The 15834-nt window shown below is 45.6% G+C and overlaps 1 protein-coding gene across 1 annotated transcript in view; it reads left to right on the top strand.

Moving 5' to 3' along the window:
- The window catches only part of ZC3HAV1 (zinc finger CCCH-type containing, antiviral 1), a 61852-nt gene that overhangs the window by 26022 nt on the left and 19996 nt on the right, over nt 1–15834 (top strand). Inside the window, exons 4-8 of the mRNA XM_049641940.1 lie at nt 143–1279; nt 1725–1823; nt 5081–5204; nt 8257–8431; nt 11492–11612. Of these exons, the coding sequence (XP_049497897.1) occupies nt 143–1279; nt 1725–1823; nt 5081–5204; nt 8257–8431; nt 11492–11612 (1656 nt within the window). The remainder of the gene's footprint in view (nt 1–142; nt 1280–1724; nt 1824–5080; nt 5205–8256; nt 8432–11491; nt 11613–15834) is intronic.

Raw genomic sequence — 15834 nt, 5'->3', positions numbered from 1 at the left:
AGCTGCTCCAGATTTTTACACACCAGATTGGGACAAGTAATTTAATAGAGCTTGGGTAGCAAACTCGGAAAAGCTGAGGAAGAACCATAGCAAGAGCCTAATCCTGTTAATGCTAATTTTCCTTGTGTTTTTCTTTTCCTAGCTCCTTGCTCCCATCGTAGAGATGTGGCATACAGAGGGAGAAGCAAGAGCAGAGAACGATCGTTTCAGGGCGGTCCAGAATTTCTCCCACCTGCTTCCGCTTCTACTCAGAAGTCCAGCACCCCCAGTTCAGATCAAATCGGCCACAGGCCTCCCCTGGATGACATGCCCGTAGGGGAGCTGGCCCACAAGTTCATGCATTTGGGAAGTCAAGATTGCCCTCAGCCTTCCCCGGTCTCGCCTAAGGTTGATAATCTTGGAGGATCAGGTCAAATGGAAAGAAGCCAGCGGTTTTCAGAGAATGGCGGTCCAGAGGATCTCTTTTTCGGGAATCAAGGCAGCACTTCCCTCCCTTCTGACCCAATGCCAGCTTCCAACCGGAGGGGCCCTGCGTCCTGGCTGAATGACAAAGGCACCGGGAGAGGGAGTTTGTTTGCCCAGAGTCGGGCTGCCCCTGGCTCCCCTCTGGCTTCTCCACAGACACCTGAAACCACAACCACCAGAAAGAGCGCGGGGATGCTTTCCACAGATGGCACGAATGCCGAGGGCAGAAGCGGGAATCAGAATGTCCAGTATTTCTCGCTTTTCAATAATAATGTTGATGGCGCGGCCCCAGATGGAGCTTCCACAAGTTCTCTAAATTACAAAACCACAACCAGCAGACAGAGAGAAAAATCGTTACCTAGGAATCAGGACACTGGAACTACTCACGGTGGTCTCCAGACCACTGGCAAAATTACAGATGGCGCCGATCCAGCAGCGGCCTCTGTGAACAGTAACCACAGTGAGAAGACAGTTTGGCCTGGTAAATCCATCCACAGCACAGCAAATGGCTCTAGTCAAGTTGCGGACGAAACCACTGATGTAAATAAGACTGGTGTCTCTGGTTTTGGCTTCACATTGACCTGCAGAGGGGATAAAAACGTGTTGTACTTCGGAAGTCCGGGTCTGGGAGCCCAAGGCCTGCCAACTCCTCAGGAGACCCCTGCCCCCACACAAGTCAGCACTCTGCCCAAGGTGCCACCTTCTACATCCTTCTCAAGCAACAGAGCTGCAGCCTATGCAACCCATGGTCCGAACCCTGCCCAGATCTCTGCTGGCCCTGCCGGTGACCTTGTAGGTCCAAGCTGTGATCTGTGTAAGTCACTGAAGGACAAAGGGGGCCCCATGACTTGTGTCTGCAGCAGGCCGGTGGCTTCTCTTTGGATGTTCCCCAGTAGATACTAAGGGACGTAGAGTCGGAAGGTTAGGTGAAGGGGTGTTACTGCTGAGGAGACTGACATGAAGGTTGAAGGACCAACCAGTTGTATCGTGTGGAATAAGCCACCTCATTTACTGAGAACAGGACTAGGTTGGCCCTGGTTTATTTTTGGTTATTTTTAAGCATCACTCTCACATGACCCAAATGTTCATGTTGGCTTTTATGGAGGGGCTGCCTAGGCTCTCATGAGCAACACGTGAATCTAGAATTTTCTCGAACATGGTCCCAGTTACAGATACTCTTTCCCATTGTGAGGTCAGGTGTCTTGATTTTGGGTTTAAACACTGAGATCAGCATACGTGCATTCTCTTTTGTTTTATAGATTCTGCATCTGACGTTGAGAATACCAGCTCTTCCAGGATGGATGACTGTGGCCCACAGGAAATTTGTCTTGACCATCTGTGTAAAGGTTGTCACCTTGGTGAGTTACTTAAAGACTTTCTTTATTAGTAGTAATACGGCCAACATTTACTGAGCTTTTAGTGTATGTTAGGTGCATGATCAACATATACCTGATGATGGTCCATCATCTTTGAACTTCACGTCAGCCCTAATAGTAGGTTCTGTTGTTAACCCATTTTACAGATGTGGCAACTAGAGGCACAGAGAGGTTAAAACCTCACATACGTAACTAGCCAAGTTGGGTTTTGACCCTAAACTGCCCAGCCAGCCTGGGTTCTCCACCCCTGCATGGTAGACTTTTTCCTTTTGTAATTTGGCTTTAGGTAAAATATTCTAGTTAGTCAGACCCATGTTGTCATCTACTAAAAGCAAACAAACAAAAAACAAATCCCCAGAAATAAAGGTCTCCCGGCCGACGCATTTTCACAGCTCATGTCCTGCCATTGAGGCGTTGTCTCTCTTCTGGGCCGTGGGCTCGTCACAGTTGATCCTCACACATGGCCTGAGTCTGCATGCCACAGACTGTGTGCCCTCCAGCCAAGGAGCCATACCCGGTCACTGTGCCCTCCCACCAGGCTTCCCATGGAACAGTGCCTGGGACAATTGGCTGTCCTCTCAGCGTCCTACCACTTTCTCCTTTTCATGGCTCAGCCCCAGATGTGTGCATCACACTGGATCTCCTCTCCTTGACCCTCTGAGTAGTCTTAGACTTACTGACCTGTGTCGGAAAAGGAAGATGCTGCCCTGTGTTCTCAAAATCAAGTTTTTAATTTTTTTCTTCATTTTTAATTAATTGCGGAAAAATACACATAACACAGATTTTGCTATCCTAATCATTTTTTTTAAGTTTATTTATTTATTTTGAGAGAGAGAGAGAGAAAGAGAGAGAGAGAGAGAGAGAGAGGGAATCCCGAGCAGGTGCCTAGCTGTCATCGCAGAGCCCAACGTGGGGCTTGATCTCGCGAACCATGAAATCATGACCTGAGCCGAGATCAAGAGTCACGTTTAACTCACTGGACCTCCCAGGTGCCCCATCCTAATCATGTTTAAGTGTGCAGTTCAGGAGTGTTAGAGTCACATTGTTATGCCACCAAAATCCAGGACTCTTGTTCCTCTTGCAAAAGTAAACCTTTAATACCGTCTGAACAGCAACGCTTCATCCCCCTGCTGCCTCCAGTCCCTCCAGTCCCTGGCACTTTCGCTCCCTTTCACTTTTTTGGGGGGGGTATACACCCAGGAGTGGAATCACTGGATATTATGGTAATTCTGTGTTTCTTTAAAAACTTGTTTTGTCAGGGCGCCTGGGTGACTAAGTCGGTTGAGCATCTGACTCCGGCTCAGGTCATGATCTCAAGGTTCATGAGATAGAGCCCCGCATCGGGCTCCGTGCTTATAGCTCAGAGCCTGGAGCCTGCTTCGGATTCTGTGTCTCCCTCTCTCTCTGCCCCTCCCCTGCTCATACTCCGTCTCTTTCTCTCTCTCTCAAAAATAAATAGACATTAAAAAAATTGTTTTGGCAATTCTGTGTTTGATGTTTAGAGAAACTGCCACACCATTTTCCACAGCAGCTGCACGATTTTACATTTTTACTAGCAGTGTGCGAGGGTTTGAGTTCCTCGTGTCCTCGCCAACGCATGCTTTTTGTTTTGAGTTGGTTTGGTTTTAGAGCAGCCATTCTAAGGAGTGTGAGTTTCGGACTTGATGAATGGTTATATACTTTTCAATCAGCCAGACCATAGTCATTGCCACTCTGGGTTTTCCTGGGATGTCGAAACCTGCCTCTTTTGGTTTCAAAGTAATCACACATCTTTTGAGCCTTTCAAAATGATGTAAACATGACATACTAAAAACTGAAGGACAGAACTGTTTTTTGTATTCCTGTATTAATGGGCTTATGACGTTAATTAAAAAAATTTTTTTTAATGTTTTTATTTATTTTTGAGACAGAGAGAGACAGAGCATGAGCAGGGGAGGGGCAGAGAGAAAGGGAAACACAGAATCTGAAGCAGGCTCCAGGCTCTGAGCTGTCAGCACAGAGCCCGACGCGGGGCTCGAACTCACGGAGTGTGAGATCATGACCTGAGCTGAAGTCAATCGCTCAACCGACTGAGCCACCCAGGCGCCCCCTTATGATGTTAATTTATCATTCAGTAAACATTCATTTTGTAGCGGTGTATTGAGTGTGCACCCCTATGCCAGTCACGCAAAGGGGGCGTAAGCTAAACAATGATGCACGCTTTTCTTCAGTGAGTTTGTAATTAAGGTGGGCATCCAAACATCCACAAATGAGAAAATGTCATTAAATAAGTACATAAATCATGTAAGTACCAACTGGATACTGAGTACTGGCTAAGGGAATATAAAATACAAATCAGATGAGAATAGAATTGCACGGGGCGCCTGCATGGCTCAGTCAGTTTAGCATCCGACTTCAGCTCAGATCATGATCTTGTGGTTGGTGGGTTCGAGCCCCCATCGGGCTCTGTGCTAACAGTTCAGAGCCTGGAGTCTGCTTTGGATTCTGTGTCTCCGTCTTTGCCCCTCCCCTGCTCGCGCTCTGTCCAGTTATCTCTTTCAAAAATAAATAAGCATTAAAAAAAATTTAAAAGAAAGAATAGAGTTGAGTGAGGGAATTTTTCTGGAAGAGCTGAATCTTAGGCCGGGGCTTCAAGGAAATACAGTTGCTGATGCTAGAGAGCGATTTGTTTCCACATACCCCTTGGGGGTGCAGAGAGGGTAACAATAAACTTATAATGACCTCAGATTTCCATGTGGATAAAGTGCTCTTTGAGGAGAGGGGAATTTTCCTTTCCTTTCCTTATCTTTTTTCTTTTCTTTCTTTTTAACATTTGTTTTTGAGAGAGACAGACAGTGCGATCGGGGGAGGGGCAGAGAGAGAGGGAGACACAGAATCCGAAGCAGGCTCCAAGCTCTGAGCTGTCAGCACAGAGCCTGATGGGGGGTTCAAGTCCATGAACCATGAGATCATGATCTGAGTTGAAGACGGACACTTAACCGACTGAGCCACCCAGGCACCCCGGAAGTTTTGTTTTTTGATGAGTCTCTATTGGTAATAAGGGAACTTGAACAAACGGATATGGGGCAGTGTGGGCCGGAACCGGAATGGGCAAAGGCGTAGCCTGGAAATGTGTTAGCATGCAAGCCTGGCAGGGTGGGAAAGGCAGCCCTCAATGGGGAACGTCAGCAATGAACTTGGTTGAATTGTTAGAACGCCCACTCACCAGATCCTCAGACCCCCTCTCTCTGTCTTTGTAGCAAGCTGCAACAAAGTTCACTTCCACCTGCCTTACCGGTGGCAGATATTACTTGCAAACACCTGGATGGACCTCCAGCCCATGGAGAACATTGAGAAGGCCTATTGTGACCCCCAGATCCGCAGGTAAGTTGGTGGCCAGACTCTGGCCTCTGAGGTCCACAGTGCCATCAAAGGGAAGCATAGTGCTAGGCTTACGGTGAGAAGGAAAAACCATTTTCCTTCAGAATCCCCTTCAAGTTTGAGATAACTCTTGAAATTAAAATGGCAAATGCCTGCCGAGTTCATGAAGAAAAACACGAGCTGGGTAGATTTAAGGTCACGAAGAGCCTGGCTAATTAATACTAGGGATTCTGGGACTATTTGCAAACTCATGTGATTTAATTTTTTTTTTAATGTTTTTATTTATTTTTGAGAGAGAGAGAGACAGAGTGAAACCCGGGGGAGTGGGGGGACGGACAGAGAGAGAGGGAGACCCAGAATTTGAAGGAGACTCCAGGCTCCGAGCTGTCCGCGCAGAGCCTGCTGACACGGGGCTCTAACTCACAAACCAGGAGATCATGACCTGAGCCGAAGTCAGATGCTTAACTGACCGAACCACCCAGGTGTCCCAACAAATTTATATGATTTAAACAGTGACACGGTTATTATCAGTATGTCCTGCAGAAAAACACAACACAGAGGTCAGCTTGTGTTACTGTCAGCTCATGATAGGACTATGGAAAGTACAGTGATTGTAGCTCAAAATTAGCCTTTGGCTCAATGTCATAGTTGTAGAACGCGATTTGAGTAATTTCATACAGTTCTAGGGCACATTTTGTTGTCTGCTTTAGCATTTTACACCTTCCTTTGTGTTTGCTAGTTTCTCAATCCTGGAGGTATCTAAGAGGATAACTTACCTGTTTTTGCCAGGGGTGAATTGGGTGATACCATACATGACCGTATTTATAAAGTGCCTCCTAGCTTTCTAAAGGAAATTCTTTTTTTCTTCCCTACTCCCTATGCTGTATTTTTCATCCCTGTGATTTACTTTATAACTGAAAGTTTGTATCTCTTACTTCCCTTTATCCCCCCACTCCCTCCCCTCTGCAATCACCAATTTGTTTTCTGTGTTTATGATTCTGTTAACAACAACTCCTCCTCCTCCTCTTTGTCCTTCCTGTTATAAGGGAATTCTTTTTTTTTTTAATGTTTATTTATTTTTGACAGAGAGAGAGAGAGAGAGAGAGAGACAGAGAGACAGAGAGACAGAGAGACAGAGCATGAGCAGGGGAGGGGCAGAGACAGAGAAGGAGACACAGAATCTGAAACAGACTCTAGGCTTTGAGCTGTCAGCACAGAGCCCGACGCGGAGCTCGAACTCACAGACCACGAGATCATGACCTGAGCTGAAGTTGGATGCTGAACCGACTGAGCCACCCAGGCGCCCCTATAAGGGAATTCTCTGGGGGGGAAATTGCAAACTTGTCATCTGTATAGTGAATTTTTGGTGGAGATTCTGTGTTGCTGCATTTTGCCACTAGAGGGTAGCATCAGCTACTTACTTGTTTCTAGGTGTGTTTTTCCCCCCTAGGAAAATCTGCCTCTGGCTTTCTCAACCTTAGCACTCTTGACTTTTGGGGCTAGATAATTATTTACTTTTGGGGGGCTGTTTAGCAGCATTCCTGGCCTTTATCCACTAGATTTTTATTGTTATAACCAAAAAAGTCTTTCAGTATTGCTAAATGTCTCCATTCCTCATTGGGAACCACTGATGTAGGAGGTGTTTCTTAGAGCAGTAATTTTCACACTTGTTGGTCTCGGGTCCCCTCTACAGTCTTAAACTATATTGAGAATCCCACAGAACCTCTCTTTATGTGAATTGTACCTGTCGGTATTTACCATATTAAAAATCAAAATGGAGAAATATTCAATTTTTGTGGATTCATTGAAAAATAATACAAACTCATTACATGGTAACATAAATAACATATTTTTATATAACTATGTTTATATAAGTATATATTATCATATGTAGTAACTATTTATGTATAAATAGTGTTTTCCAAAACAAAGCAAAAAAATTCATCTAGAAAATGCCATTGTTTTATGTTTTTGCAAATCTCTTTAATTTGCTGTAGAATCACACATCGTGTAGCCTCTGGGAAAACTCCACTGTGCACCTGTGAGAGTATGAAAGTAAAAAAGGCAAATAATGTCTTAGTATTATTATGAAAATAACTTTGACTTTCCTGGCTTCCTGAAAAGGTCTTGGACCACATTATGTAACTATTTAAATAGTATTACTTGAGGGGCGCCTGGGTGGCTTGGTCGGTTAAGCGTCCGACTTCGGCTCAGGTCATGATCTCACGGTCCGTGAGTTCGAGCCCCGCGTCGGGCTCTGTGCTGACAGCTCAGAGCCTGGAGCCTGTTTCAGATTCTGTGTCTCCCTCTCTCTCTGCCCCTCCCCTGTTCATGCTCTGTCTCTCTCTGTCTCAAAAATAAATAAACGTTAAAAAAAAATAGTATTACTTGAAAAAACTGACATACCACGAGTTGCTAATATTAAGCCAATCAGTAGTTTTGTGGGCACAATTTTATATTTATTTTTAATTTTCTTCCTTTCAGATTTGTGTTTAAATTCTAGTTAGTTAACATACAGTGCAATATTGGTTTCAGGAGTAGAATTGAGTGATTTGTCACTTACATACAACACCCCGTGCTCATCATAACAAGTGCCCTCCTTCGTCCCCATTCCCCATCTAGCCCATCCCCCACCCACCTTCCTCCATCAACCTTCAAGTTTGTTCTCTGTCATTAGGAGTCCCTGATGGTTTGTTTCTCCTCTCTTTTTTACCCCCTGATGACCACAGATGACCATGTGGTCGTCTGTTTTGTTTCTTAAATTTCACATATAAGTAAAATCATATAGTGTTTGTCTTTCTCTGATTGGCTTATTTTGCTTAGCATAATACACTCTGGCACTATCCATGTCGTTGCAAATGGTGAGATTTCATTTGTCTTGATGGCTGAGTAATATTCCATTGTGTATTTATATATATATGCATAGATATACTATATCCGTATCCACTCATCAGTTGATGGACACCCGGGCTCTTTCCGTAGTTTGGCTGTTGTTGGTAATGCTGCAATAAACATCGGGGTGGTATTTTGTTAACTTTAAACTCTTCCCCTTCAGCTTTTCTATCGGAAATAAAAACATCAACTTCCAGATGATGGTTTGTAATTGTAATCCTATCCGGCGTATCTCCACACCTTCATCTGTCACAGTGCTGACCAATTTTGTCTTTGCCACAAAATGGATTTGGTACTGGAGGAGCAAATCCGACAGATGGGTTCAATATGGGGAGAAGGTGAGTACCGTTCCTCCTTGTGGAGGCTCTTGTTTAAACTTGGCCACTTCAGGAAAAAATATTAATAAAACGTCTGACACCTACATGGTTACCCATGGCACATGGGTGTAGTTGAACTAGTGCGTTTTCATGTTATACACCACTGTATTGGTGTATTTTGTAGCAAACATATACTCCGGGATTGTGTTTATCAACAGCAACAGCTATTAATTATTTTCTTTTTTTAAAGCTTATTTATTTGAGAGAGAGAGTGAGGCGGAGGGGTAGAGAGAGAGGGAGAGAGAGAGGATCCCAAGCAGGCTCCATGCTGTCAGCGCAGAACCCGACGGGGGGCTGGAATCCACCAACCGTGAGATCACCACCTTGTCCAAAATCAGGAGTCAGACACTTAACAGACGGAGCCACCCAGGTGCCCCTCCTGCAATTGAATTTTTAATATGAGTTGGGGCAACTGCGATTTCTGGGTTAGGAGCCCCCCTAGTAGAAAGGGAGACAACAGCAGCTTTTGTCAACCCAGGGCAGGTGCATATGCTTTGACTGTGAACTCTCCGGAATGTAGACTTGATATCCTTTTAAGGAAGTTCAAGTGCTTAACCAAGACTTGGCCCTACATAGATGGTAGACAGGGAGAGGAAGTGATGTTGGGCAGGATGATGATTGAATGGACGGGCAGCTGGGCAGCAATGGTGCAGGACAGAGTGACAGCTGGAGGGCGGGGCCTGGTTGTCACGGGGTTTGCATCAGGCGGATCCGGACCCAAGGAGATGTTTACCAGCTGGTGTACCTGTGACAGCTGGTGTAGAGGGGCAGGGAGCCTATGGCCCGAGAGAACCACCCGAGGCAAAGACACGCCTTAGCTCTAGATCAAGGCAGTAATGTAGGCACAGGACAAAAGCCAAGACCTGGCTACTGAACATGAGATACACATTCAAGTCTTTTGGGAGAAAAAAAAATAATCAAAGACCCTACCATGCATTCATTCATTCATTCATTCACTTAATCAGAACTGGAGTACAGTGTGAGGGAAGGGCCCGAAGGAGAACCAAGTGTGAAGCTTGAGAGGCTGTCCAAATGCTCAGACACTGAAATTGCCTCGGTGTGTCCAGTAGGACAGCCACTAGCCCCTTGTGGCTGTTTAATTTTAAACTTCAGTTAATTGAATTTGAACAAAACGAATAATTCAATTCCACGGTAACAATAGTCACATTTAAGTGCTCTACGACCACTTGTAGCTAGCAGCTATCACAGGGGAAAACACAGAGAACATGTCCAGTGAAATGTTCCAGAACGTTCCAGTGGACAATGCTGATCTAGACGTGAGGGTCTTGCTCGTTAAAATCAGGTCTACAGACCAACAACATTGGCACCATGAGAGCTCTTTGAAATGCAGAATTAAAACCCAGTTCCCAGAATTTTATTCTGCATTTTACTTTTTTTATTTTTATTTAAAAAAAAAATTTTTTTTTTTTAACGTTTATTTATTTTGAGACAGAGAGAGACAGAGCATGAACGGGGGAGGGTCAGAGAGAGAGGGAGACACAGAATCTGAAACAGGCTCCAGGCTCTGAGCGGTCAGCACAGAGCCCGACGCAGGGTTCGAACCCATATACCACGAGATCGTGACCTGAGCTGAAGTTGGACGCTCAACTGACTGAGCCACCCAGGCGCCCCTTTATTCTGCATTTTAAAACAATTCCTGGGTGATTCACATACAAATTAGAGTTTGAAAGGCCCTGGCCTAGAGTAAATTCCTTCCAGCCTAGAATGGGGTCCTGCAGAGATATAGGACTTCAGCTGTCAGAATGGGAGATGAGGACAGAGATTCGCATTGGCAAACCAGTGTCCCCAGAGGTGACAGACCTACCTTGCTGCTCCCTGTGTTCACAGGCGTTTGCCCAAGTCACTGCTCTTTGGGGTCGTAGGAAGGCATGTGATTTACCCGGGCCGTCATCTACCTAATCTTGGATACCTCATTTCCTACTGCCCACCAAGGATGGTAGTCTCTTTTACAATGATCCTGACAGATCATGTCCCAGCAGCTGTTGCAACAAACATCTTCATGGGGTGGCTTAATTGTTGGATGCTGTGGGGCACCTGGGTGGCTCAGTCGGTTGAGCGTCAGACTCCGGCTCAGGTCATGATCTCACGGCTTGTGAGTTCGAGCACCGCGTCGGGCTCTATGTTGACAACTCGGAGCCTGCTTCGGATTCTGTGTCCCTGTCTCTCTCTGCCCCTCCCTTGCTTATGCTCTGTCTCTCTCTGTCTCTCTCTCTCAAGAATAAATAAAAAAACATTTTAAAAAAATTAAAAAAGATTGTTGGATAATGCGGTTGAGAAAGTTCTTCTAAAGTTAGCCTCCTTAGCCTCCTTGTCGCTTCCACCCGTTTGTCCTGGTGCTACCTCCTGAACCACATTCTAGTTTATTCCAGCTTTACACCGTGTACAGGTGTTGGGACCCAGCTTTCCTGCCCTTACCATACTCCTCTCCAGGCTAAAGAGACCTAGTTCAAGACATCTTCCTTGAAGGCTTTCATTGTGGCCCCCTCGCCTTATATCTGGCAGGCATCTTCACTGGGGAAGGAGTAGGGGTATGTGTAGCTGAAAGCCTCAGAATCCAGAGTGTCATTAAAGGGACCAGTAGCCCCTTCCCATCATAGGCTGCCAGCAGGAACTTGCTGTCATTAACTCCTCCAGTTTAGATCATGATGAACAAGTGTCTCCTTGCCATTAAATATTGGGAACCCCTCCTATTCGGGCTTACGTGCAGTCTGCCCTGGTCTGCCAGCCCTGCGTTGGGTGGGGACAGTGGAATGGTGGCCTAGCTTGTCTCCTCACTAGAATCCACACGCTTCCCTTTACCCATCCATTCTGATGTCTAGACCCTTCACGTAGGCCTTGAGACGTGGCCCCAGCCTGGCAACCTTTACAGCCTGGTTTGGGAGGCAAGCTGCATTCCTGTTTAAGTCCCGTGGCTAAAATACAATTGTGTAAGATACAATGGCAGAGGTTTCTTAAAAGCCTACCCTCGAGTGTCTTTACCTTTTTTTTTTTTTCAATCAGGTCGACAAACAGCAAGCTGCAAACGTCGACTCTTCGTACCTGGAGTCTTTCTTTCTGTGCTCTCCGAGGGGAATTGTGCCATTTCAGGCGGGTTCACAGAGCTACGAGCTGAGTTTTATGGGTAAGACTCTGCGTTTGGCAGTGACCCCTGCTGTTGGAATCTGGCACACGGTGTGCACGTGGGAATGGGAGCAGAGTGTATATACACGCTGAACACAGCATCAGGGTTCCTTTTTAGCAAGGCACGCGGGATGGTGGTGTGGAAGCCAGTGGAGACCTGTGCTGGAGAGACTTGGCTCTCTATGTAACCCTGGGAACAGCACCTGGCCTGTCTGGGCCACAGCTCCCTCATCTGTAAAATGCGGGCATTGGACTAAATGGACGGGCTGTTTCCCAGGCCGAGGCAAAAGTTCAGGTGCTGATGACTACAGTAGAGACTTTGGACCCATTGGTGCCTTCAGAATTGTAAAACCTCCCTGTTCCTTCTGGGCTTCATCATCTAGGTTAGTGGCTTTATCCATCACTTTTCCTTTTTCTTATCTTTTCTTTTTTTTTACATTTTTCTTAACATTTATTCATTTTTGAGAGACAGAGGCAGCGTGAGTAGGGGAGGGGCAAAGAGAGAGGGTGACACGGCATCTGAAGCAGGCTCCAGGCTCTGAGCTGTCAGCACACAGCCCGACGCAAGGCTCGAACCCATGAACCGGAGATCATGACCTGAGCTGAAGTCGGGTTCTTAACCGACTGAGCCACCCAGGTGCCCCTATCCATCCCTTTTTCTAGAGACTTTGCCTTCTGCCATGTTTGTTTGAGTCGCCATGGGAAGGCTTTCAGTTTAGTTTCTACCAATCTGTTGTGTTTAGTAAGAAATCAGGGCAGGAACTGCCCTCCCTCTAAATGTACTGTCCTTTCAGCTGCACCCCTGGGACGCTCCCTGTATATGGTTGGGTAGTTGCCCTTTCAGGATCAGCCCTACAGGTGCTTTGAAAGAGGTAAAGAAGACTTTCTCGCGTCCTTGACATTCCAGGTGGTACCTCACATTTGGGCCCTGTACCAATTGTTGTGTATTAAGCCTCCAAAAAACGTTATACCAGCTACTGTATTTTGGAAAGCAATCTGGTTATACATATCAAGAGATATTAAAATACGATTGCCTTTTCATGGTCTCAGGAATCTTTTTAAGGAAATAATTCACCAGAAGGGGGAAAAAAAAAGGTTATGAACATGACGATGTTTATTAAAGCCTATTTGATATGCTATAGTAGAGGAACAGCCTGTAGGGTGGTCGGATAGTGATTAAAACAGGGTATTGAATTTCATTGGAGTATTGGTTAAAATTATGATTACGAAAACCATGCAGTAAAGTCAAAATTTGATACTGTTAAGTGAAAAAGGCAACCTCCCAAGTTTATGTTTGTACTTTTCCTCTTTAGATGTTGTATTTCAAATGTTTATTTATTTTTGAGAGAGAGAGAGAAAGAGAGAGAGAGCGCTATTGTGTGAGTGGGGGAGGGGCAGCGATAGAGGGAGACAGTCCCAAGTAGGCTCTGTGCTGACATGGGGCTCGAACTCAAACCGTCAGATCATGACCTGAGCCAAAATCAAGAGTCAGTTGCTTGACTGACTGAGCCATCCAGGTGCCTCTAGATGTTGTATTTCAAATCAAGGTTTTTTTGTTTTGTTTTGTTTTTAATTTTTTAAAAATTTTATTTGAGGGGCACCTGGGTTGTTCAGTCGATTAAACATCCGACTTCGGCTCAGGTCATGATCTCGCGGTCTGTTCGAGCCCCGCATTGGGCTCTATGCTGACAGCTCAGAGCCTGGATTCTACTTCAGATTCTGTATCTCCCTCTCTCTTCCCCTCCTCTGGTCGTGCTCTATCTCTGTCTCTCAAAAGTAAATAAACATATAAAAAAATTTTTAAATTTTATTTGAGAGAGAGAAAACAGGAGTTAGGGAGGGGTATAGGAGAAAGAGGGGGAAAGAGAGAGACAGAATTCCAAGCAGGGATCCTGATCCAGGCTCCAAAGATACTCCATCAGAGGCCTCTTTATATTTTGTACTTTTTTTTTTTTTTTTCTGAGAGAGAGAGCCTGGGAGCAGGGGCTGTGGGGGGAAGGGACAGAGACGGGGAGAGACAGAGAGAGAGAGAGAGAGAGAGAGAGAGACAAAGAGAGAAAATCTTAAGCAGGCTCCATGTGCAGCATAGAGCCCGAGGCGGGTCTCGATCCCATGACCCTGGGATCATGATTTGAGCCAAAATCAAGAGTTGGACGCTTGGGGCTCCTGGGTGGCTTAGTAGGTTGAGTGTCCAATTTCAGCTCAGTTCATGATCTTGCAGTTCGTGAGATTGAGCCCCGTGTCAGGCTCTGTGCTGACAGCTCAGAGCCTGGAGCCTGCTTCCAATTCTGTGTCTCCCTCTCTCTCTCTGCCCCTCCCCTACTCACGCTCTGTCTCTGTCTCTCAAACATGAATAAACGTTAAAAAAAATTAAAAAAAAAAGACAAGAGTTGGATGCTCAACCGACTGAGCCACCCAGGTGCCCCTCAAATCAAAAGTTTTTTTAAAAGAATTAATATGCATGGTAAGTGCAACAGTGTGCACACATGACCAAAACCAGAGGGCAATAGGAAGGAATAGAAATCTCTTCCGTTGGATGTTGAAATTAAGAATGACTTAAATCAAAAAAAATTTTATTCTTTGGGTACTATTCTATTGTTTTGGCAATTTAAATGGGTGTTGGACAGAGAAGAACCAATAATGGACCTGGTTCCCGAATCTGGAGAAAGGTGACCAGCAGTTCTCGTTCACTTGGTTCATAGAAACTAGTTCGGAGCCATTTGCGGTATTCCAGGGTCTTTTTTTTCCTGTTTCTGATATTGTCATTCATGAATCTAGTATTGGAACGCCACCCATGTCGCTAGGCACCGTTCTAGGTGCTGACATACCAGGCAGTTTCTGAAAGTGATACCAGCTCTGGGGAAAAAGAAGCAGTGTGAAGAAGCAGCCAGAGAACTGGAGGAGTCCTAGGAGAGCATCTTGTTTGTATCCCAGGAGGAAATTTTGGAAGGAAGGGAGCACCTGTGCCCATGGGAAGGAGGGCCCCCAAGAGAGGGAGGAGCTGGCGCTAAGACCGTAAATTGCAGATGAGCTGGAGGTTTCAAAGGGCGGCGGGAAGGTTGGGAGCAGGGCTGTGGCATGATCTCATTTGATCTTTTTATCGTTTATGTTTGTTTCACTTTACACCAACTCTACTGAAGCAGAATTGCTACAATGGGGTGCATCCGTGTTAAGCGTGCAGTTGGATGCGTGCTGACCGATGGCGTGCAGCTGCTATCCTGATCAGGATCTAGAGCTTTCCAGTCATCGATCCAAAAAGTGTCCTCATGCTCCTTTGCAGTCACTCTTCCCACCCCCATTTGCTGTCTCTATAGTTCTGTCCATCCTAGAACGTCACAGAAGTAGAATCTTGTGGTGTTTTCTGCACGTGGCTGACTCCCTTCACTCAGAATGTTGTTTCGATTCACCTGTGCGGTTGCACGTGCAGTGGTTCTTCCCTTTTCAGTGCTGAGTAATATTTCATTGTAAGGTTGTACCTTGGTTGGTTTACCCATTCATCTGTTAATGGGCAGTTTGGTTATTTTCACATTTTGGTTATTATAATGATGCTACTAAGAACATTCAAATGCAAGTCTTCGTGTGAGTGTAAGTTTTCATTTCTCTTGGGTGAGTATGAAGGAGTGGGATCGCTAGGTCACATAGGCACCAGGTGTTTAACTTTATAGGAAACTGCCCAACAGTCTTCCAAAGTGGCTGTGCCATTTTATACTTTCACTAGCAATGTAAGTTGATTTACTTTTTTTTTTTCAAGTTTATTTGTTTGTTTTGAGAGAGAGAGCGTGGGAGGGGCAGAGAGAGAGAGGGAGAGAGAGGATCCCAAGCAGTCTTTGCATCAGCAGCGCAGACACCCAATGCGGGGCTCGAACCCATGAAATGGGAGATCACGACCTGAGCTGAAATCAGGAGTTGCACACCACTGATGTGCCCCGGGTGATGATTTACTTACAAAAAAAAAAAAAAAAAAAAAAAAAAACCAAAAAACCCTTTCTTTAACATTTGTTAATTTTTGAGAGAAAGAGGCAGAGTACAAGCTGAAGAGGGGCAGAGAGAGAGGGAGACGCAGAATCGGTAGCAGGCTCCAGGCTCTGAGCTGTCAGCACAGAGCCCAATGCGGGGCTCAAACCCACGAGCTGTGAGATTGTGACCTGGCTGAAGTCGGACGCTTAACCGACTGCGCCACCCAGGCGCCCCTGATTTGCTTTTTAAAGAGCTCACTCTGGCTG

This window comes from Panthera uncia, chromosome A2 (assembly GCF_023721935.1).
Source record: "Panthera uncia isolate 11264 chromosome A2, Puncia_PCG_1.0, whole genome shotgun sequence".
NCBI classification, from domain to species: domain Eukaryota; kingdom Metazoa; phylum Chordata; class Mammalia; order Carnivora; family Felidae; genus Panthera; species Panthera uncia.
The sequence above is the reverse complement of the archived record's forward strand: the minus strand, read 5'-3'. Positions and strand labels throughout refer to the sequence as shown.